General features: G+C 41.1%; 1 protein-coding gene across 3 annotated transcripts in view; it reads right to left on the bottom strand.

The window, feature by feature from the left end:
- The window catches only part of CPLX1 (complexin 1), a 247,859-nt gene that overhangs the window by 181,085 nt on the left and 41,468 nt on the right, over positions 1-25,306 (bottom strand). The window contains exon 2 of one of the 3 annotated variants that reach the window (XM_059836791.1): positions 24,642-24,772. The exons of the other annotated variants lie outside the window; for them this stretch is intronic. Coding sequence (XP_059692774.1) covers positions 24,642-24,686 — 45 coding nt within the window. The 5' untranslated portion in view covers positions 24,687-24,772. The remainder of the gene's footprint in view (positions 1-24,641; positions 24,773-25,306) is intronic. 3 annotated transcript variants of the gene reach the window in all.

The following is a 25,306-nucleotide window of genomic DNA, read 5'->3' as shown; positions in this document are numbered from 1 at the left end:
GATAGTAGGAATCTTCAGCTTTACCTCAAGCAGGTTTCCTTTGAGAGTCATTTAGGCAGTGAGTCTTTCCCTCATCTCAGATACTTATTCTACATATTACCATGTTCAAGGAAAGAAAATCATGGGCTGTACTCTTGAGGACACAGTCCAACAGCAAGCCTGTTCTGTTTGAGAGAATTCTGTATCTACACTTAAATAGAAACTTTTCCACATTGCTCATGGGAATGTATTGTGGCCAGCACTGGGTGGTGAAGAGCATCATCCTTTCTCTTTGCTGCACAGGGTCTAATGCCTGAGCTACCATAAAAGTCTTGGTATTTCCTGCCCCTGGATATTATCACAGGATCTCATTTCATGCCGAATTTTACAGGCAATGGGCATTCAGGGCAATACAAGCATCAGCCTTTGGAAGAGTATATCTGACAAAGTATGTCCATAATACCGACTTGATTTTGACATTCCAGGTTGTGTTAACATCTGGAGAAGAGGTGTTTACAGAGCAGCAACATGAAATTCTGTGTAGGTGGGGGCCTCACCTTAATTGACAGTATTGGCATAATTTTAGTATTACTGCTGCTGGTGAGACTTTTTCTTCTGTCAGGGTTTATGACGTGTCATCAACTTTACAATGTTTACTGCTCCTTTCTCTGACCCACATTCTAGATTCCCAAAGCCATATTAGACTATGTACTTCCATTTGACAAAGGTTATTTCTAGCCCTGAGAGTCCTGGGATAATTAAAAGAACAGCACAGGAATACATGCTTTGGAAATAATAACTTTGCCAGTCATTTTTTAAATTAACTAATATACCATTTTCTTGGTTTTGAACAGTGACCTGCTGTTTTCTGGTGACCTTGCCTATGATTTGGAAGCAAATGGGGTCAGTCCTGTTGTGTTATGCACCCTACCAATGTTGTACACCGTTTATCAACCTGGCCTGTGCGGAAACCATACCGGCCCACAGGTGACCTAATAAAGATGTCAATGTAATACGCCCCCTTGCCCCTATGAAATCCCTATCAATATATATTGGTAACTGTTAAAAGCCCCATTCTCACCAGCCCCTTAGTCCCCACATACTCATTTGCACAAAATTTTCACATCCACTATTTTTTTTTATTTCAAATCCTCCTGCCAGTAGAATGTCTGAAAGATCTCTCTCCCCATCCTGCTTGCCATTATCCACAGAGCAGCCAAATCCTTCTTTCTTGCCCCAGTAGTTTCCTGCTGCAAATTTTTTCTTTTGCTACCAAATTTCTTTAGAAAGCATCTGCTGACTTTCAGGAAGGTGTTTTATTGGTCATGCTGTAGCAGGCTCCACATAGGAAGATTTTAATTTGCTTCTATTAAAAATGTCCTCTTTCTTAAAGATACAAAGCACATGGACTCTTCTCAAATCAGAGCATAATTTTTGGTAAGGAATCATGTGACATGAATTTCTCCCAGGCAATGCAGGAGAGCAGGTTGTTTAATATGAGCATGTCTGTGTAACAGATGGACTGTTGCAGAGCTGTGACCATACGAATAAATGAGCATAATTAGCTCCAAGGGGATAATGAGGAGAGAAGAGGCACCATTCACTTGCAGCAAGGGCCAATACCATATGAGGTGCATCCATCTTTTATGTCTGGACTGTGATGGCTCAGACTGTGCCAAAATTCACAGATGCAGAACAATTCTGTTCACTGTAGATCAGAGCCAAAGTCCAAAAAACATAGTATGGATAATGCAAGGTGTTGATTACTAAGAGTAAAAAACCATTATGTGAATCAGGATATATCTGCTGTTGTTCACTGCCTAAGCCAGAACACAAAGCAGTCATCCAGATTTCCATTTCTTTTTGATCTTCTACTAGATTTGACAACTGCTATTGAATTGAGGGACATCCAGTCATTTTTAAGCTAAGAACTGAAGCTAAAAATGTTCCTGTTTCCTGAGCCTGGGACTGGTGTGATACAGGTTGTCCTAAAAATTCAACAGCTATAAAAAGTTACCCTAGCTTGTCTTTCCCATTGAGCCTCACTACCTAATAACTAAGCGGGGCTTTATAGAAACTGAAAAAATGGAAAAACCAATCTCCCCACTCTCAGGAGTCTTACAGGGAATGGTAAAAGTAAAAATAATTTGTAAGAACCTAGTGTAGTGTAAATGACCCCAGCAATGTTGTACCAAAGAGGACCTATCTGTGGGCATGAATGTCTGAGAAAAGTGGGGACCCATTGTGGCTCCCCACAATGAAGATTTGTAAGGAATGTATAATGATTCAACAAGTCATACTGTCTCCCCTCAAGTCAATGCTCAGTCACCCAAATAAGCAAGTTGGGATTTGCATCAGGCAGTGGTGATTTGACCACTGGGATTCAGCAATTGTTACTGCAGGTCACCAGCACTATCATACCACAGAAGTATCGGGAAAAGTGCATTTCTACTGCTATTTTTTTTTTTTTTTCCTCTCTGAAGCACTGTTGAGGGTTAAAAAACATGCTCCTTTTTTTGGAATTCCTTTTTTTCTGTTGTTTCCACAGGAAGATATATCTGAAGCCATGAGGACTGCAGAAAAAGGACAAACATGGTGTTTTTAAGAGTGAACTCTAATTCTTCTACTAGAGTAACTTTTAGCTAGTTCCACAGCAATTAGCCCTGCTCTTCACATTTGGAATGTTCTGGACAAGACCACATGATTTAATTTTTAAATACCTGTATTATTTTATTAAATATATAATTTTAATTTCTATCAGACTTGTTAAAGAAAAGGCAAATTGGTCTGAGGTTTATCTGGAGGTTTATCTTCATACTCAAGAATATAGATTCACAGAATCACAGAATCACAGAATCACAGAATAATGAGGTTGGAAAAGGCCTCTACGATCATTGAGTCCAAACTATGCCCTAACACCTCAACTAGACTATAGTACCAAGTGCCATGCCCAGTCGTTTTGTAAACACATCCAGAAATGGTGATTATACCACCTCCCTGGGAAGAACATTCCAGTACTTTGTTATTCTTTCAGTGAAAAGCTTTTTCCTAATATCCAACATATACCTTCTCTAACATAGCTTGAGGCTGTGTCCTCTTCTTCTGTCAGTTGCTGCCCAGTGGAAGAGACCAACCCCCACCTGGCTGTAACCTCTCTTCAAGAAGTCATAGAGAACAATAAGGTCACCTCTAAGCCTCCTCTTCTCCAGGTTAAACAAGCCCAGCTCCTTCAAACATTCCTCATAGGGTTTGTGTTCCAAGCCCCTCACCAGCCCCGTTGCCCTCCTCTGGACACGCTCAAGTGTCTCGATGTCCTTCCCAAACTGAGGGGCCCAGAGCTGGACACAGCACTCAAGGTGTGACCTCCCTGCTCCTGCTGGCCACTCTATTCCTGACACAGGCCAGGATGGCATTGGCCTTCTTGGCCACCAGGGCACACTGCTGGCTCCTGTTCAGCTGGCTGTGGACCAGCACCCCCAGGTCCCTTTCTGCCTGGGTGCTGTCCAGCCACACCCCACACCGGCCCCAGCCTATAACACTGCAGGGGGTTATTGTGGCCAAAATGCAGGAGTCGGCACTTGGAGTTATTAAACTTCATATTGTTAGACTCTGCCCATCCATTCAACCATTCCAGGTCTCTCTGCAGAGCCATCCTACCTTCTGACAGACTGACACACGCTCCCAGCTTACTGTCATCTGCAAATTTACAATGAAAGACTCAACACCCTCATCCATGTCATCAGTAAAAATATTGACCAGAACTGGCCCCAGCACAGACCCCTGAGGGATACCATTGGTGAGCAGCCACCAGCTGGATGCAGCACCAGCACTGTTCACCACCCCTCTCTGGGCCTGGCCATCCAGCCAGTTCTGAACCCAGCAAAGAGTGCTCCTCTCCAAGCCGTGGGCTGCCAGCTTCTCCATTCATATCTTTGCTCAGCCATGTGCTTTGGTGATTATCTTTCTGGTCCAGATTTCAACTCAGAAGAAATCCCCTGGGCAAGCTGAAAACCTGTCCTTTTCTTGCAAGAAAATAGTTCCATCTTGGAAGAATGTAGCAAGTGAAGTTGGCAGTAAGTGCCTGTCCAGGGGGAAGTCGTGGCAGATCATTTGCTGTAATCATAATACTCCTAGATTCCTGATGGATCGCTTTTTCCATTAATACCCATGGAGAGAAATCAGACTTGCACCCACCAAGGTCCTTTTCCTATTGTCCCAGGAACAGCCTGAATTCAAGACTGCCAGCATGATAATCTGGTTTCCCTCAGAGAGGCTTAGTTCTGCTTGTGAAGTACATAGATTTTAGCTGCTCTGGCAGTGGAGAGCACCAAAGACCTTCTAGAAAGAGCACAGTGCTCCTGTCAGGAGAGAACACTGATCACCGCTGATGTTGTTTATCAGCAGCCAAAGGACAAAAAGGAGAGCTGGAGGCTGACGGTAGCTAGAACTTTGTGATATTGCTGTGAATGGCCTTTGTGGAGGCAGGATGTTCAAGGTCCAGGTGCCCTGTGATGATTTTTCCTGATAACACTGGCAACCATGAAGCCAGAAACCTACTTCTATGGCTATCCAGCCACTGACAAGGGAACCATTTTGATTCAAGTGTGCCTGGAGGGAATATATTCCACATGGCAATAGAGCCTTCCAGAGCTAGGAGACAAGGTGGAAGCCACATGAAAGGGGAGAGACAGACAACACCCCAAGATGAAGCACCTTAGTGGCTTTTATCCAGGTGGGCTGCTCTTTACCTTATGGACCTGATAAGTTGATGCATTGTGGTTAAATCCATATAAATTTGCCAGTAACACCAGGGATCATGATCCTGGCTACAGAACTTTAAGTGATTCCTCCCTTTTACAGATTATGTACTGTTTACCATAGTGTCTGATGTTTCTATAGTTTATATACAGCAATTACGTTCTTCATATCACAATACAATTCACAATCTACGGATTTTTACAGCATTTTGGTATATATTAAGTTAGCTTTCACTGTCTGACATAACATATGGTTTCTCTTTTAAGAAAGAAAGCAAAATAGACAAGGAGAGTAATTTCAGCCATTTCCACATCTCTCATTTTGCATCATTTAATGCTTTTCCTTTGAATCAATTTGAAGAGAAGATTCTTCATGCAGGCATATATACAAATCTCCTATGATTTCCAGCTTGACTAATATGACTACAATCACTCCACATTAATTTTCCTTCGCTTACTTCATTTTCGCTCCTTTCTCTCTCTATAAAAGCTAAAAGCACAACACATCAAAACAAATCAGCCAGTTTTATTCAAAACTTTCCTAAATAAAGACCATATTCAGTATGCCAAACATTCCTCATTTCAGATTTCTTCTTTAGAAGAGAATGAACACTTTTCATGCTCCCTCTGACATAATTTAGAAACATTTGAGAATAGATAAGCATTGGACAGGGGTAAAATTTTTGTAGAATATTCCAGTTCTGCCTGGGGAAGGATCTTAAGGTAATGGTATACTCCAAATTGGTTCTTGCAGCTCACTCTTGCAGCAGGGAATGCTGCAGCCCACAAGGCTGCAGCTTTGTCCCTTTAAAAATCATTATTTCACGCACGTGTCTGATGAAAATTTGTTTCTAAATTTGAACATGTAAATAGTCAAATAATTAAATGTGATCACCTGGTGATTTTCATAGTTGAGACCCCAGGTCTATGGAACAGACACACCATCAACTCTTCCAGGGATTAACTCATTCCTCTTATGCTATATGTAAACACTTAATTTCTATCCTCTCATGTAATAGGTCACATTATTTCTGTTAGTGCAGAAGTGGTTGATTTTCTTTATGGCTTTGTAAGAGACAGCACTGCCAAAAACCAAGCAGTGATGAGGAATGGGTGCTGATTTTTTGAGACAGAAAGCATTCAAAGTCTTGAATGACAGGCTCCTCAGGGGAGGTGGAAAGAATATGGAAAGGACACAAACTTCAGGGCTGATGTCAAGGTGAGGGCAGATGAACAGGCCAAACCAAAATGCCTTCCAAGGAAACACCCTTCCCAATACTTTGGAGAGCCAGAGACATGCCTCATCCCAAAGCCATGTTTACATACCAAGGCATCACCGAGAAAAAGATTTTCTCTTAAGGACATAGAGGGAATACTTTTATTGTTCTCATTGAGGCGATGCATTTTCCCTGAAAGCATTTGTAAGTTATCAAGCAATGATAACTTGGTGCTGTAGATTTATAGATGACTCATGGGGTTACACCCCCACTCCCTACCTCACCAGCTGAATGTCCTTGTGTCCCTCAAACACTATGCTGAGGCCCTCTTCTTGCACTGTAAACCACAGTGCAGTCACACTTTACAGCAATGTTGATGATTCCATTTTCCCCTCTAAGGTCAGAGAGCACAGAATACAGCTGGGCAAGAATTTGTAGAGAGAATTTACTGCAAAGTACACTCTTAGAAATACACAGCTTTTCTGAGTATTTTAAAGTAAAACTTGAAATTACATCACAATTCTGGTTGAAATTATAATTGTATTAACATATTCTTTTTGTAAAGGAAATATTCCAGACATTGATTTTAAGCAAACAATTTTGGTTTTAAAACAAATCTGAATGGAGAAAGAGATACAGGAAAATACTGTAGAATACTCTGAAAAAGGGAATAGAATAGTAGAGTTCATGATGAACAAAATGTATATTTCACCCAGAAAATAATTATTTTTCAGTATTTCTGTGTTTGCCACCAGAACAAAATAATCCATTAGTCCCAGAGGTATAAAACTCATCAATTTAGAGAAGTTAAATGCTGGTTATCACAATAAAAGTTAAGATTATTATCAGAGGAAAAAAAGAAATCTAATTAATTTTAAAGAGAAGGTTTTTAGTGAGACTCTAACCCTAAGAAAATTGATCTAGACAGTAGATTTTTCTGTAGACCAGTTAGCTGGAAAACATCTCCATGCTTTCTGTGAGTAGTAGATGAGCTTTTAATTTCTCGGCTCTTTATTATGTGTCCTTTTTTTTAAATTGCTTTCTTTAAAGTCCCAGCTGATCTATTAATGGGATTAAGTGAGAATTTGCCATGTTTAAAAAGATAATTTTTTCTTTTTGCACTGTTGGACAAAATTGGAAATATGTCTTAAAAAAATAGAGGTAAGGATGCCTGCTCATCAGAATTTAGAGGTTTCAAGCATAGAGCCAGACAATTACTTTTAATCTAGTTATGAGTAAAAGATTTTACTGAAGGAGCTTCTAGAAATCAAGGCCCACTGCATTTGAAAGCAAGTTCCAGTGAAAATAAGAGCCTCCAGTGAACAACAGGCACACAAAGACCTTCAGCATCACACACAGGGCTGTTCCCACAGTGCTTCCCAGCAGTGTCTAAGCATGTGGAATGTCATCACAAGCACCAAGTTGCCCTGTGGTGTCAGCCTAGCCTGGCTGGAGGGGACAGCACCTACACAGCTGCGTGTGTCTATGACAGAATAGCAGTCCTGTGAAGAGAAACTGCTAACAACCTGGTGTTTGCCCTCCCACTTAAAAATCTACATATGTGTCACTGATGGTGTGGTTTTGTTCTTGTGGTTATCTCACACTTAAATGTCCAGAGACAGACAATCCATCGCCTTCCAGACAGAGGGACAGACAGAGGACAGACATATGGTACTATTATTCACTGTCCCATCCATGATGGAAGGCAGACACTTTGAAAGGAAACAAATTGCCCCTACACGAGGCCAGCACACAAGGACAGTTTGCATTTCCTTCAGTAAAAAAACCCCTCATTTTCTGTCCTCATTTAGCAATTAGCCTTTTTACTGGTAAAAGATTTGTAACAGTAGATAATTAAGTGGGATACTCTTACAGAAGAATAACCTTCACTTACACAAGCACTACAGACCTTATATACCTTTTCAATCTGATAGTTAAATAAACATTGTAACTACCCAAGAACAATTTACAATGGTAATTAAGAGGCCAAACTAAAGTAAGCCATTTGATAATAGAGCAAAGGCACTACAAAGAGTTGTAATATGAATATACCCTTAGGAACAAGTTGCTCAGCACTTCACCAGGATCTGCCAAGTTCCTCAGTTAATAGCTCATCATTTGTTATGCCTTGCCCATTGTGCAGCTTCCTTTCTTCTCATTTTCAGCAAAATGTGAAAGTGATGGCAGAATTTTAAAGTGAAATACCAAAACGTTTGAGTATTTCTCCACCTTGGGGTTTCAGATGGGAACTGTTTCTCTGTTGACAGGGACGTTTCTACTTCTCTGTCTCCCTCTTTCACCTCAGACTGACATGACAATAAGTAGTGGTCAAACTCTCTGAAATGGTGAGTAGGACCAGCACAGCTGCTCAGTGTTCTCCAAGAAGGGACAGTGCTTGACCTGTCTAGTGCAAGGCAGCTTTTTCTACCAAGCACAAACTCAAATGGAAGTTGCCTGGTGAATTGGGAAGAAAATACTTTCTTGTCAAGGCATTTATTTCCCTATTCAACACCCACACTTGTTCCCTGACTTGTAAAATGGGTGTTAGACAACTACAGGCTTCCAGTTTGAAAGTGCCTGAATGAGCTGCTGATGAGACTCTTTGCTTGAAAGGCACAAACAACAATCATTATTGAGCTATTGCTATCCACAGACCCTTCCTTCACCAAGAAGTTAAGAGTAAAGAAAGTGCAAGAGTAAAGCATGAGCTGGCAGGTGTGCCTGCTGGCTAACAGCAGCTAGCAAGAAGAAGTAACAAAAGCTGTAGCTTTGCTCTTCAGGGTAAGCAACACTTCAGGTGACACCTCTTGAACCAGTGGGTTGCCTGGCAAGAGCTGGTAGAGTTCCACCATTTGACAGCTCACCAGGCCAACAGTTTGTGTGTGATATTGATAAAGGAGGCTGCATGGGAGCAGCGTCCTTGCCTTGACTTCAGCCAACAAACTGCTCAAGAGTTTTGCCAGGGGCAATGCAATTCAGTCTGTTGAACTGGCTACAATCCCAGGCTCTAAAACCACCTTCCAAGATGACCTTGATAAGTCACTAAATTTCTGCATGCCTTTTGGTTCATGTATTGCTTGCTTGAGCTTGAATTGTGAAGTCTTTGCTACACCATTTTTAGGTCTGCAGCAGTCTGTGCTGGGACAGTAATAATACAATTCATATTTCAGCCTGGACAAGACCTCTAAGCTTGAAACTTTCAGTCTGCTGGTGGTAGGGCATGGCTAATCTGCATGCACTTTGCAGCATGTCTCAGAGCCCAGACTTCCTCATTGTCCAAAGCATGAGCACTGTTGCTTGTCTCCATGGCACACAACTCATTGGACTGTCTGGGTCCCCAGTTTAAACATTACATAAAGTAATACATTAAATTACATAAAGCTACTTTTTCGGGGGTAACTGGTAAAGCTTCAAAGATCCACCAAAAGCCAAATTTGCTGCATATAAAACAGGAAAATCCAGCTCCTATTTTCAGCTAAAATTGATGTATTTCACCATTTACTTAAACATAAGCACATAAAGCAATATCAAGTCTGGCAGTAGGACCTAATATTATTGAAGGTGTCAGTTAAAAAAAAGCAAAACAAGAAGGAGAGCTCTAAACATCTACTTTTAAACATTTCTTTCCCTTCTGTAGTGGGTTTAGGGCTAACTGCTAAGTGATCCTTCCTTGTCTTTGTCTTGACACACAAGATTTTTTGTTTATTTTCTCCTTCTGTCCTCTTGATACGGAAGAGTGAGAGAGTGCCATTGTGGGCATCTGGCAGCCAGCCACATTTAACTCTCCTCATCTCCAATTTTATTTCTTCACAAAATCATTAATGATTGTTTGATTGATTTTTCAATCTATACGTAAATGACCAAGGTCATTCACAGTCAGTCAGTTTCAGTGTTAGAACTTGACTAAAGAAACAACATTAGTACAAAATAATGTTGCTTCTGCTGAACTTATTCCTTTCAATGATCATAAATTCTATTATATTAAAATTAACTGATGAAAATGGGAATGTAGCTAAGTCCATCTAAGAAAGCTAACAATATCCCCATATATTTTACAATGTTTAACTAATTCCCTTCCACACCAGGGACTTCAGGGATATACAGTTTGCAAAATGCACATTTAAACTTACTGCGGGCTATAAGTGGTCCTGTATCTGTATAAAAGCCGTTCCTACTGCATGTCCTACAGATATGCAACAGAACACACAAATGAAGATCAAAACCAAATTGCAATCAATGACATTATCAGATATGCAGCTTCTGCAAGTTAGCCAATGTACTTGATATTCCTTGCAAGGTTTTCTTGATTAATTATATTTGTATAGAGGTGGTGGGAGTCAATCGTTTCTGCATTTTATCCCTCATAAATCCCATATTGTCAAACTGACCTTTCCAACATGGCAACAAGCACAATGTTATGCACAGAATTTATCAGAACTAATGAATCCTTGATACACTAAGCAGTGCAGCTACACAGGGCAGAGTTGTTGCCAGAAGTTCTGGCCTGGGAAGCAAACAGCCTATCACTCAAGAAGGAAATTTTAAAAGCCTGTTGAACAGAAAAGATTATTTCAGTGTACAGCATCATAAAGCAAAGCAGTAAAAATGAAGTAAGACCTCCATCTGACGAAAAGCCCTGTGGTCTAAAATTTCTTTCTCATGGTCTGTATCCCATGTAAAAAGGCATTTCCTGAACAAGACTTAGAGAACTGTCCAGGTCCGTGCAAAGACATAGACAGGTACAACCCTCCTTAGCCCTCCCTATTTTCCAAAGGCCCACAGCATTCTCTGGCAAGATTATTGATATAGACAATGCTGGGCAACACCACAACAGCTGCCACCCTCTGCATTTGAGACTTCATACAAGGATTTTCTGATAGTGAAAGCTGAGAATCCAATACTCCAGGTAAAATCCAGTTATCACTGTCACAAAGGGAGACTGGGATCTCAGTGTTGGATGATAAGCCAAGGACACAGTTGCCTGGAGTTTATAAAAACAGGTCTGACATATTTTCACTCCCTTGTCCCATGAGACAGAGGATCCTTACGCGTGGATACAGACAGTCCCCATACATTATACAGTAAAGAACCAAGGCTCTTTAAATAAACAGGACTCTTCTTATTTCTGCTTCCCATTGTCCAACTAAAGGATTGACTGCTCTGACTTCAGAACTATCTAAAGATGTGACTAATATCTCATCCTCTCTGTAAACAAGAGGAGAAAAACTCCCTGATTGCTACACTTTTGAAGTTGGTACTGCACCTCTCAGAAATTTTAGTTTTGATTAATTCAAATGCATTTCAGGAACCCATTTAAAGAACACTATTTCAAAATTATACCAATGAGATTACTGTAGAACTGAAAGCTCAGAGAAAATATTTGTGGAGATTCAAATGTTTCTTCCAGAGCTCAGAGAACCAGATAAGATGGCTTTGAGCCAGATGAGTTCTAAATAAGCCTTGAGTAAAAATTCATTCTGGTCATAATTTAAGATCACTATAGCAACACAATCACACTTGCCAAGTATGCAACATTATAAAATTACAACAGACTTTGAAAAAAAAATCTGGTTTCTAGCCATTTTTTAAATAGATTTAAAACTGTATTATGAAGGTGGCAACAGTTGTTCAGGATCAAGATCTTATTTTATTCTGGATGGTTAAGAAAAAGCTATGTCATATGCTAATTAAATTTACAGCAGGTATCTCCTGGAATATGGAACCAGAGTCTTCTAAGAGATCCATGAAATTTTACATCCCAGAAACAGATGGTACAGTAAAAGGAGGATTAGAGGAATGATGCAAGGAATCTGCATAAAGTCCACTGTGCAGTGGAAGAGAAGACGGAGAAGGAGGGTGTGCTAAGGCGCATGCATCCCCACACACTTTCAGCCATTTGTGCCCAAAGGGAAGGCACAGGTTTTGCACAAGAGCAGAAATGACACCTTGTTCTGAATTCTGCACAATTGATCTCAATACAGAGCAGAGACACCAGCTAGAGCAGCAGCCTTGACCTATACTATGTGATGTACATCACCCAACACCTGAGCTACAAATTAAGCTTCTCATCTCATTTCCTCCCCATAATTTAAGCACAGATGTGTTCCTGGAGAAAGAACTACAAACAATTCAGCCACATCCTTATTTCTTTTGACAGCAGCAAAGATCCATGTTCCTCAGTGGGAACACTGCTAGGAGGATCCCATGCACACAAGGCAGCGCAGACTTCATGTTAAATGCAGCACCTCAACTGGGGCTGGCACACTCAGCTTCCTTGCATAGGAATTCTCCTGGTTTTATGTAACAGACTTGCTGCAGCCTTGCAGGCATCTACCTCCACTAAACACATCTACCTAGCCTGCTGCCAGACCAGAGGATAATCTGGAACCAGTGCCAGATTTGAGAAAATCCTACAGAATCAACAATGCCTGCAATTGGGATTTAAAGGTGTACAGGTACATACTTGTATTTACAGAAGTTTTGGAGACCTCTTAGTCTGAGACGTTCAAATGAAGAGGAGGATGTCCCAACTTTCTTCTCTTCTCTAAGGAAAGTTCACTCCCTAACAGCCACAGAACAGCATAAAACAACCAGATTGTTTTGTACACTGTAGCTTCCATCACAATTTCTCTGCCACACAAATTACATGGTGCGTACAACAGTCTTTGGCAGCTCTCAGACCAGCCTTCCTCTCTTGTGGAATAAGGGGCTGGGATGGAAGGTCTAGAAGGCTGGAAGAGGCACAGATAACTGTTTGCAATGTCACTTGCTCCTGCAGGGCAGTGAAGTGGGGGAAGTGACTTGGGGAAGCTGCAGGTAAAATGCTGGAAGCCTCCCGACGTGGTTTCAGCATTGCTTCTAAGAAAGGAAGAAGTCAAAATGCCTCCTCCTCTATTGATACCTTGCAGAAACAGACATACCTAGATTTAAGAGAAGTCATGAAAATCTTCTTGACCCATAGACTACCTGAAGAGGCTTTACAGGACAGCTCTAGAGGGGCTTTCACAGGGGCTCAAGAGGACACATAGTGACAGGACAAGGTGGGAGGGCTTTAAACTAAGAGATATTAGGTTTAGATTAGAGGTTATGAAGAAATTCTTTGCTCCAAGAGTGGTGAGACGTTGAACAGATTGTGCAGAGAGGCTGGGGACTCCCTATTCTTTTAGAGGTTCAAGGCTGGGTTGGATGGGGGCTCTGAGTAACCTGGATTAGTGGAAGGTGTCTTTGCCCACGGTGGGGGGATTGGAACAAGATGATCTTTAATGTCTCTTACAAATCTAAATGTGCTATGATTCTAGGATTCTATGATCTCTATTACTCCTAGGGGATTTCTTAATCCTGCCATCTGGAAAGAATTGCCCTGTAGTCAGCCTGAACACCACTGTCGGGATCCAACCATTCTGCACTTTCTTTAAATTATGCTGGCTTCATTTTTAACTCAAAAACCTTCGATTAAGCAGCAAACTTAATTACTCTGAATATCAACACTGTTCAAGAAGTACGTAGCCAACCTTCCTCCACATTCCTAAGTATGCTTATTGGAATTTGTCCCTTAACACTAAAAGTGTGAGTTTCCTGTGGCCCTGCTACACAGCTCTACAGTGCAGAGACACAGTCTGCAGTTGTAAGAGACACTGATTCAGCATCCATCATTACCCTGATTTTTGTCTTCCATGCTGTAAGGGCTCTTTCATTTCCCTCAACATTCACAGCTTAGAGAAACTGCTGGGATCCCTCAGAATCAGGTGGAAGCATCCCCTAAGAACTTCTATTTTACTACGGTTCTCTCTCATGTTTTTGTAAGGAGCAATGGATAGAAACAAGAAGGAAAGCAGAGATTTCTTATTAAGATTTCTCCAGGACTGATAAGTATGTGAATAACTTCCCTTGTTATTCAACAGTCAGATCTTTCCATAGGCTGGCTCCCTTATGCTACAGATCTCTACTTGAAAGCTTTTCCCATGAGCCTTCCTCTCAACCTCACTAGAAGACAGGTGAGGAAGGCAGAGAGCAGCACTTGCTTTGACAAACTTCAACCCATTCAACCAACAGCCGGCTGCTCACCTTGTCCTGCTGAGACTGGAATCCTGGAGAAGCAGTGACCAGGTGTTCTCCACATGAAGAACAGTCATGTTTGTGTGCCACAGTTTTGGGTGCCTCAGTAAAAGAAAGACATTAAGCCATGAGTGAGCATGCAAAGGAAGGTGACAAGGAGGGAGAGGGGCCTAGAGGTGAAGCCCTGTAAGGAGCAACTGAGGTCACTTGGTCTCTTCAGCCTGGAGAAAAGGAGACTGGGGGAGACCTCATTGCAGTCTACAACTTCCTTATGAGGCAAAGAGGAAGGGCAAAGATGACTCTCTTCTCTGTGGTGACCAATGACTGGACCCAAGGGAATGGCCTGAAGTTGTGTTAGGGGAGGTTTAGGTTGGATATTAGGAAAAGATTCTTCCCCCAAAGGATAGCTGGGCACTGGAACAGGCTCCCCAGGGAAGTGGTCACAGCACCAAGCCTGACAGAGATTAGGAAGCATTTGAACAATATTCCCAGGCACACTCTAGGGGATGGTGCTGTGCAGGGCCAGGAGCTGAACCGATGATCCTTGTAGGTCCCTTCCAACGCAGCATATTCTGTGATTCTGTTTTGATCAAAATATATGCTCTCAGAAATGCATTTGTTCTGATGTAGCCATTTTCCTGCTTGAGACCTAGTAGGACCCTGAGGATGTTCCAGTATGTGGTTGCATACAAAATGCTAAAAAACAAATAATTTTACTCTTAAACCTTAAGACCTGGCTAATATGAATTGCATTAAAAAGCTCAGCTGTGCCACTTGAAGTGATACACATTTAAACCTTCTTCATGGGGGGACCTGAGAACTGTTAGCAGGATATTGAAAAGGGCTCTCAGCTGCTATTATCAGCACAATTTTATGGACATCAACAGACTAGATGACCCAAACAATCCTCTTCATAGTGAACTGTCTACCTCCTCTACCTCCTGGTTGTAATCTTATGCCGATGAGCATTTCTTTGCTGTCCCACCAAAGAAAACAAAAAATGTAAGTTTTATTTAGTAGAAAATATTTCAAAAATGTTCCTCTTCTTGCCTAGGCATTTTCTCTCATTCTTAGAATCTGTAGTCAAGCAAATCAGATTGCATTGTCCTCTTAAATCTGACTTATTTCAAAATCACTTAATTGGTGACAACTGCTTTGTACAGTCAGATATTTGGAAATGACCATCGTGAAATTTTGTCAAACATGAACAATATCTGTATGTATCCATAGTCAAAAGATAGATTGCCTGCTGTGAAAACTCCCTCCTTTCTCTGCACATGTGCTGAAATATTTATGTTGTATTAGGAAGCATACTGAAAATATTCTCCCTTATGTGTCATGGCTGTGGAGGACAGGTTATCAGGAAGAACACGAAAAATTCAGTCGACTGCTGCTTCTGCTGATGCACTTTTTTGTTCACCATTCAGAAATACAGAAAGCATAGAAACTGTGTTATATTTGGGCAACTAATTTTGGGCATCCTGGGTAGCCTCAACAGCAACAGTACAAAATCCTGGAGATGATACAAAAACTGAGGCAGAAACAGGACTCTAAGGCAGTACTTCAGAGTAGCTGGATATGCTACAATACACCCATGGTCATGTGTTGGACTACGACACATACCTCATGGCAAACCCAACACCAACCAGGCCAACCAAAATCCAAGTTTTCATGAAAGATAGAGAGAGGGGGTGGAAGGCTGCAATGGCTCCTGTTAGCATTTCTGAATAAGATGACTTAGTACACCTGAACAACATTGGCACAAACAACATTCTTCAATGTTCCGTTTGTTCCACATTGACTTGTGCATAGTGGATGATGGCTGCATATGTATTTTATATAATTCAGGATATTAGTTCTGAGTACCAAACACTTCACTATCAAGAAACCTCTGATTTTTAATGAGAATACAGTTGTTTGTCTGCATATCTGTCTCCATTGGACTGTATCCCTCTTTTCTCCTCTCAAAGAAATGATTATCAAACAATCAAAAGACAAGGAGGAACTTCACAACCAAGAAGGGAAAATGTTTTAAACATGCAGCTTTTGTTTAATTTCATCTCATTGTTTACAAAATCTGTCTGACTAAGCATCGATGTCAGCCACACCCCAGATGGACCTCAGTGAAGAACAGATGTTAAAAGAACATGACCAAATGGACTGCATGCTGATGAGACAGGATGGGAATGCACAAGCACTTTGCACACATGGATTTCAAAGTGCCAGCAGACTGAAATGAGAGCAGGGAGGCAAGAGGAGCTATTTTCCCAGTTCTAAAATAAAGACAGTTCTCTCCCAGCTCAGGAGGAAGAGGAGGCTGGTAATGTGTTTATAGATCCAATGTCTCCCCCACAGCAAAGTTTATCCCTTCTGCCAATATCGCAAAAGCTAGAGACATTCAGGCTCTACAATGACCCCGAATGGACGTTTTAGCTGGGTCAGCTGTGATACCACAAATCATTGTAAGGGATATCAGCAAGTCTCCTTCAGCAGAGTGAGAGTCAAAGGATCTGTTCACCATGTTTCCAGCAAAGTTCAGAGTCATCCTCTCCATTAATGGCCCTGTTGCATTTTTGACATCAAGACTATGCTTTCTCAGGAACTGATTCTGGCGGAACAAAACTATGGATTCTGATGATTCCTCCTCTGATTGAGGTTTTCAGATCCTTTAAGCCTGCAAATTCTCTGCAGGACCCAGGGATATGGACATGACAAATGGATAACAGCAGTAATCCACCATCTCCTTCCAGCATTTTACCTGTGTGTGCTTGCATGTATTTTACCTGCGTGTGCTCGCACGTGCAAGCCATATGTGAAACCAGCTCACTGTTACTCTGCAGTGGCCAGAGACCTATTTTGGGCTTTTCTCCAGCTGTAGCTTTGTATTTCAGTCTTTCATTCTGGCATAGCCTGTCAATCTCAGTATGTCAGCAGCTCCCTGTGGTGTTTCACAGAGCACAGGGACACTCAGTGCCACACACGGTCAGCAGGGTGAGGGTCTGCCTGCCAGCACTGACAGCAGGCCCCACACAGGGGCAGGAGCAGACACAATGGTTCCTGTGGAAAAAGCCCTCTTCTCCCACCTGCAAAGGCTGGGACTCTCTGGTCTGTTTCTTGCAGTAAGGTCTTAGCCTTTCTAGCAAAGGAACCACAGAATCACATCCTATAACTCCCCTTACAGGTAATGTGGCTTATCTAGCCTATCTAATGATGGCTTATCTAGTCTAGTAACCATCCTCTGAAGAGCTGTGGGTTGTCATGGAGAAGATAGAGTTCAGCAGCACATACAAATCCATGCATAGTGATATTCAAAGTTGGACTAGAGAAAGTAAATGGACCACCTGAAAATTAACATCACTGCAAAAGAGGACTGACAGATTACACTCTGTGTAATTACAGAGCAAAAGAGCTGTGGTGGACACTGCATTTTATTGGTAAATGCTGAGTCAATAGGGGTTAATGGAAGTTGTTGACTCTTGCAGTCTCTGAGGCTGTCATAAATTGCAAAGTTTGAGAAAAGCTTTTTTTCTCTGTTGTTCAGCACTGACATTAACTAAAGTCTTGGTTTTGTCAAAGAATTATGTACCAGTATGTATGTCTTTTCCATCACCGCTATTTTGCTAAGTGCTAAAAGAAGTAGGCTTTTCTGCTGCTATTAAGTTGTTATTTTTCTGTCAAATTGTTTTTTAGATTCATGACTCAGGTGTAATTTTGATGACACAATGATGGTCCGTTTTGAACTTCATGTACCGTTCTTCTCACCACAGCTATAATTCTATTAAATAAAGTACAGACTGATTATTCTACAAATAACAAGAGATATCCTAGATGAAAATTGCTCTTCAATACAATTTTTTTATTTGCAGTCAAGAGAAACTGTCAAATATATAATTTCAATTTTTTTAATATTGCATTACTGTCAGTGTAACATCCAGAACACCAATGACCCTTCAGAGCATGATTAACTCTATTAAAGCGTATTAATATCATTTCAGAAATCTTGGTTAATTGGTTCTCAGAAAAAAATTTCCCTTAGTGAAAATATTTCAACAAACACCAATTTTACGACAGAGGAATGTACTCTCAATAATAGTTTATGTCTAAATGGTGTTTGTAGACAGTTAGACCTCATTGAGTGGTTTGTGGGCTTGGCCTGCAATGTCCAGAAGGAAGCTGTTTTTTTCGTTGAGTGAGGATAGTCAAGAAGTGTTGAAAGGAACAGCTTGCCTACAAATGTGTTTATCAAGCCATATCTATGCCTCTGACCCTGCCACTAGCCCAAAGGTTTGGCTCATTAACTTCTCTTTTCTTATAAAGCAAGGATCAGATCTCTCGCACCAGGAAGGACAGGCTGGCATTCAGAGGCACATGCTGCACAAAGTCCTGGTAGTGTGCCCTTGCAGCAGTCTCACACTTTCCTGGAAGGATCTGCAGTGCAGAGAGCACAAATCTCTGGTCAGCTGTCTGTCAGCATCCAACTGGGGGCAGGCTTCAGCTGCTCCGTGACCCTCAGCTTTACCCTGCCTGCCCAAATAGGAGTCTATTGACCATGAGATCACAAGTCAATGCCTGTGCAGGAAGCATGTGACACAAGCCTGCTGCAGCCAAGAACAAAACTTCAGCCAGAAGAACAATCCCTGCCTTCCCTTCCCTACTGAGTGATGTATTGCTAGGAGCAGCCACAACACAGCCTCTGTCCTACTTCCTCACAGCAAACACGGAAAGTCAGAAAATCCTATCTGGCACATCACAGTGGCCACAGATGAGGAAAGGACCAGGATGCTGATCTGCACATGCTTCTATTTTACCTTCAGGGCAACAAAACAGAAGTGCATATCCCACTGAAATTTCTGAGTCAAATCTCCAGTAATACAGCATGCACAAAGGTTTCTTTTCAGGTACTGGGGAAAGGAGCACAAAGATGATTATGTTGTGCTCTGGGAAGTGGTAACAGGGTAAGTATGAACAGTTCTACTCCATTGACCTCAGACACACAAAAGTAGAGAGGCATAATAATCAGCAGCAGTGGTAGCAAGACTGAAAAAAAGAGCTGAGATGAGGCCTGACAAGGGTTGTGTTCTTCTGGACATATGATCATGGAGATTAGCATGCAAATCTCTTGACAGTTAAGGCTGATAGCTGCTGGGAACTGTTCCTCACCAAACAGACATGACTATCCTAGTAAACCAGACAGTTTATATTGCATAAAGAGATGAAAAAGTAAAAGAAAGTAAGCTGGGAACCTTGAGCATTGCACGTAAAGTAAGGCCATTTCTGAGGGTCTATAATTAAATAATTCTTGCAGTAATAGTGTTAAAACATGAAGAAAGGCTAAGGGGATAAAATTTATTCTACTAATGGAGAACTTCAGATGTATATTACAGAGAGCAATGGTTAGAGATCTGGACTAATTCACAGATGTGAAAACTATAGTTGACTGCTACAGAGGTCAGCATACTAGTTCTTAAATACAAAAGCCTGTGACCAAATTATGAACAACTGTTGGTGATCCTGGAGTCTTTGAGACCAAGGAGATATGCATCCAATATAACCAGATCCAAAGAAGACACAAAACAGGAGTTCTCACCCTTGCACTTCATATTTTACATTTCTCTGTCTTTCATGACGAGAGAAATTCTCACTTTATCTATGAGTAATATCCATGCAACATGCTGAAGGGTAAAATCTCCAGTATAAGTGCAGGAGGTCTTTTCCAAGGGGAGAGTCATTATGCTTTAGCTCCTATTCTCATGGCTTGCTGAATCCAAAGATATATCAGAAGAATTTTTTTAAAAGGCAGAAGCCTAATCTGTAAAATATATTTTTCCATAAGCTGTGGAGTGTCTCTGCATAAGAGGAGCACAAAGTGTCCCCCCCTGCAATCTGTTGTAGACCAGGTACAGTTTCACAAAATAAAATTGTTCTACAGAGTTGAACCACTTACCCACTTTAGTTTGTTGCATGCTTTAAATGCAGATAACACTATAAACACCACAAAAACCAGGCTTTACTTGCCAAGTCAGAGTTTCTTTAACAGACATTGTGATGGACGATGAAATCACAGCAAATTCAAGCTGACTATCTAAATTCTGTGTTGCTTTAAATCTTACACATTCTACCCAGGAAAGAAAACATAAAGGTCTTTGGAGATACTAGTTACTCAGTTATTCAGCTTAAATTACTTTTCAATTAACACTTGTTTACCTGCATTCATAATACAAATAGCAGGAGAAAAGCAGAACTTATTTAGAGTAGAAATTTTCAACTCCTTTACCACAGTCCTACAAAAAACAGGTTGTTAATAACAAAAAGTTTTAAATTTAAAAAAAAAACCTCACCAGGTGAAAATGTAGACAGGCATATTGCAGTGTTTATTGCCTGAGGTTCTCCTTGTAAAAGGTATATGTTACTTATAAGAATTCATAAACATTTTCTCCAAAATATCTTAATAAAACTAAATTCTATAATTGAGACAATCACTGTAGGACTGCATCATTTGCTTCTCACAGGTATGGGGCAGAGAAAGGATTCCTGTTACTTCCAGAAAAATGTTAGATAATTCCTTTTAAAAGTAATTGCAAAGAGAGCAGAAGTAAAGTGGTTGGGAGGACCTGGAAATGAACTGACCAGAGTCCACAGGTACCAAAGAGAGTGACTTCAACCTCAATTATGAACAAAAATAGCAGACTAGTCAGGAGGAGAATTTCAAAGACACAATCAATAGTGAGTCTGGAGTTTTAGACCGTATTGATTTTTTGATACATTCAAAAAAGTTTGAAGGGCAAAGTTTGCCCTTGCAAAGCAGGCTGTCTAGCCTATGGGAAAACTAAAGAACAGGTGGGTCTTCACCCTGCCTCTCTTCTCTCATTGTGGTTACCCAGCAATAAACTCCAAAGCTGTCTAGTGATGTCAAGGTCTCAGAAGAAGCTATAGTTGCTGACCCAGGAATCAATGCTTTCAAACTTACTGCTTCATTCATTTCCAGGTGCCTATTGACCACATTTTGGAAACATGGTACTAGACGTTCTTGGAGCATCTGAATTGGAAACCTGAGCCTGTTTTCCTGATCTCTCTACTACAGCTACCTGCTTGCACAGATATATCAACGAAACAGAGGATGTGACTTTGGTGTCCTTCTAAAGACCAGTCAAGGCAGACAGATTTTTTACCATGTAATTACATACAGTAAGGTTTCTTGGAGGTTACTCAGTTCTTGTTTTGATGGAGAATTCCAATCAGGATTTGCAGGTGCCCCTTCAAAAATTCTTTCTTGAAAACTAGTACATTTCTTGGGAAAAAAAATTGCATTTACACACACACATTACCTCTGAAATGTCTGCTTTGAACTGGTCCATTTACATGGGCACACTAGTTAGCAGTAAACAAAATATATCTTGAGGAAAGTTCAGGTTCTTGCTGATTCAGCTGGGCTGGAGACCAGCTGCAATCTAAATAAAGCCCTAGCCGGAGTTCCAGAAGGAAAAAAATACTATGGACCTCAGTTTCAGGCATATAGAGGTGTTTGCAGCCTGCAATAATAGGCAGTGCTCAGCTACACTGCCCTAGGAACAAGGGCATATGGCGAGGACACAAGGTTCCATCTGCCCAGTGGGCTCTACTCTGCTGCCTGCCCCCTCAAGTAAAATTAGCCAGGGATGTTGTACCGTCTCCCAACATCTAATCAAGATTCTAAACACTTGCGGTTTTATTTGGTGGTGAATGTGCCTCAGGTGTATTCTCTAGCTTTGATCTTCTCTTGGGCTGAGATGGAGAACAAGAGCCAAACTTCAGCAGCAGTCAAGACTGGCATTGTGAATAAGACGTTGGCAAGAAAGGAGATTTTTTTCCTTCATTCCCTGCTCTCCGTTTCATCTAGTCCCTTAACTCATCAGCTACTAGCAGGATGTTGTGTTTACATTTTGTCTCTTGGAGGGAAGTAAAAAATACATAAGTTGAAGCTTCCTTATAGATTTGGCTGCTCATCACATGAAGGCTGCATATTTGCTTTCATTGCTGTCCAATAAATATTTTATGCTTTTGTGACCTAGCAAGCAGTTTTCCAGAGCACACTGTAGGCAATGCTAGTCAATTTTGCAAAGCTGTGAAACATCTGGCACGACTGTAACATGTTGGCAGTGCTATGCATGCTACTCAGCTCTCAATAAGAAATTTTTTCCCCCTGTGTGCCAAACTGGAGTTGCTATGAGCTTTGGGAAGACTGAAGCTTTCCTTAGCAGGTCATGAAATGAGTCATCAGGCCTGAATGAATCTTTGTATTACATGGATCACATGTTCAGTAGTCTCACTGAATACTTTTTCACATCCAGGGAAAAAAGCAAGGATAATGTTTTGGTGATTCTCTTTGCCATAGATATGATTTTGCTTGGATTCAGCCTCACCTGTAGTCCTCCCTTCTCCCTGAATAGATCCCATTCCTCCCTTGCAGAAAAAATACATGTAAGTTAATCTCTGAGATACATTTAAAGACATACCTCTTCTGTCATGTCTGAGGCACTTAGCCCCTTACTATCTTATGATCCCTGTGCTTCACACAGCCAGACCCCACATACAAGCAGCACTGTGGTTTGTCACTTGCATTGCAAATTTCTGCATCAAGTGAGAGATAAGGATGTGGGCAGCAACATCCAGTCACAGAACAGGAGAAAATATGAGAATTTGCAAAGCATTTAGAGTCTTCTTGGTTTCTTGTGATTGTGCCACTTCTTGGTGTCAGAAAAAAAGGCCTTTTTTCAGACCTCTTGAGAGCTTACCTAATCTTTCCAACAGCTCAAAGCCTGAAAATATAAAAGCAGCCCAGGCTTTCAGCAACATGAGGAGCCAGAAGATAGCAGCCTTGTCACCTTCAACGCAATGCTACACCTTAGAAGGATTTACAAAGCCAGCAAAAGCTTTGAGTAAGGCCAGCCCTGTAAAGAACAACAGCAGATTCATTAAGTCTTCTGCCCTTTCCAGTTCACCACCAAGCAGATCTTGGGCAGAGAGAGCACATATGAGAAAGACAGTTTATTTAAGCACCATCTCTGCTAATACTTGATGCTTTCGAGCCCTGTAATGTCTGCTGCTACAACTAAGTGCTGAATGGTAAAGGCTTAAAAAGGAGTAAAAGCATTCAGTAAGACAAAAGTTAGGAACAGTACATGTCACCTGATTCCAACTGCCCTTACATCCTTTATTTGTTGTGACCTGTGACTTTGACTTTGTTTCTATTGTTTCATCAGACAAATGATTTAATTTCTCCAACTCTGGAAGTGGGGCTGGGATATGGGAATATGACTTCCTTGAGGAAAGGTGGTAGTTCAGACCTAGATTTTAAAGTCAGCTCTGCATCCTCCTACTTCTTGTGCTTCAGTAAGGTCATTGCCCTTAAATTGCAAAGCACCCAGCCTCTCAGCCAGGCTCCAGACAAAGGAGAAAACACTCCCAATAACAAGCATCAGGCATTTTATCCCACTCTTCCAGAGCCTTAGCTATTTCCCAGGACACAAAAATTAATCTGCAGTAAAGATCATAGCCCAGCATTCTGCTCTGCTTTATTGCCAATTTCCACCCAGGCAGTTTCCATTAGCTCTGGTGCTCATTGCCCATCCAGCAAGCTGGGACACAAGCAGGCCAGCCTCCACTGTCAAACCTGTAGCCAGGCTCTCCTCTGCTCAGTCTGAGCCTGTTTAGACCAGTATCTGGCCAATTGCAGTCATAACCCGTGTGCCCCAAGTCACTCAACAGCCACCACACAGAAAATTACAGACTAAAAGCACAGTCCTTAGGCACAAATCCTTGGGTTTTTCCCAAATCCTTCTCATCTGCTTCTTATCAGGCCCAAGCCTAAATTGAAAAACAGGCACTAAGACTAGCCCAGTCCTGTTATAAACCTCTCTCCATTGCATAGAGATGCTTTTGGTGTTTCTAATATTTATTAGCTATCACCAGAGCACTACCTTTGTGCACAGCACCCCAGCCAAAGCTATAGTTACAGCCATTTCTAAAAGGATTCTTCAGGCTTACTTTAGTTCTCTCCTCTAGCTTTAGACCTATTAACAGTTTCAGCCTTCACACCTGCATGTTAGTATGATCCTATGGAGTCAAAGCAAAAGAGGAAAAAAATGTTAAACCATCAACACCCAGAGGTTAACTTAACTTGAATTCAGATGTAAGCAATGACATTTTAGGCTGGAAAAAATTGATCCATGGGATTTTCCTAAATACATCACATCATTCTCTAGCTTAAGAAAATTGCATTAGCTCTTATTTGAAAAGTGGAGAAAACTGCTAACATGAGCAGGTTGTGAACTCAGTTGCCAAGACCAAGGAACAAATATAAGAAGATAGGTCTGCAAGTATGAAGTTTAATACAAGTCTGTATGGACAAATCTCCTGTGACACAAAACCCTTTTACAAATTTGAGCTGGACTCACACTCTTCTTTATATTTTAAAACTGACTTTTCCTAATCATTTTCTTAAACTATAGTTTGTATTTAATCATGAAAGGTACCTACTTGTTCCTGAAAAAAAAAATTCTTTTAAATAGATGCCATGGGCAATTCAATCCGAATTTTTAACTTCCATTTTATTTATCAAAAAGTAAAATGCTTTGGAAATGTGAGAAACACTTACCTGAATTTGTCTCATCCAGCAATTCTGTTTCCATTTCCTCATCATTTTACTCAGCTGGAGCTTTCAATTTTCTTCTGTAGAGATAAAAGATCACCCTGCTTCCTGCAGCTACCTGTATTGACTATTGTTTGCTAGCAGGCAGAAAAACAGAAGGACAGTCAGAAATATAGGTTCCCCCTCATCAATCTAACCCCACAAGGCTTAGCTTTGTTTACTTCCAGAAAGGAATTAAGTGTTTCTAACAAATGCATAAATAACAGAAAGCTGCAAGATAAGAGCCACAATTCTCTGCATTAGTCCTGCAGGAATAATTCAGCAGGAAGAGGATATTCCCTCTATCATTTCTAGCAAGAAAAGGTGGCTCATTGATAGAGCTCAGTACAGATTTGGAGCAAACCCCTCAACCCTCAAACCACAAGGCTTTAACGTTGATGAGGGCAGTTCTCATGCTTTCTGAAACCTCAAGGGACAATGGCTTTTTGGAGTTAGTAAAGGGGATGGATCTGCCTCCAAGTATTGGGTAGTGAGTGCAATAAATGGGTTAAATGTACAGTAAGGGGATTTCATGGAAGATTAGCTGTAAAAATAAAGTCACGTGTTTATCTTAAGGAAAGAAGTATCCAAAGAGGTAAATATTTGTCTTTTTGTATCTTTCTTCCTCTGTC

This window comes from Haemorhous mexicanus, chromosome Z (genome assembly GCF_027477595.1).
Source record: "Haemorhous mexicanus isolate bHaeMex1 chromosome Z, bHaeMex1.pri, whole genome shotgun sequence".
Classification (NCBI taxonomy): domain Eukaryota; kingdom Metazoa; phylum Chordata; class Aves; order Passeriformes; family Fringillidae; genus Haemorhous; species Haemorhous mexicanus.
Note: the sequence above shows the minus strand (reverse complement) of the source record. Positions and strands in the feature narration are given on the sequence as shown.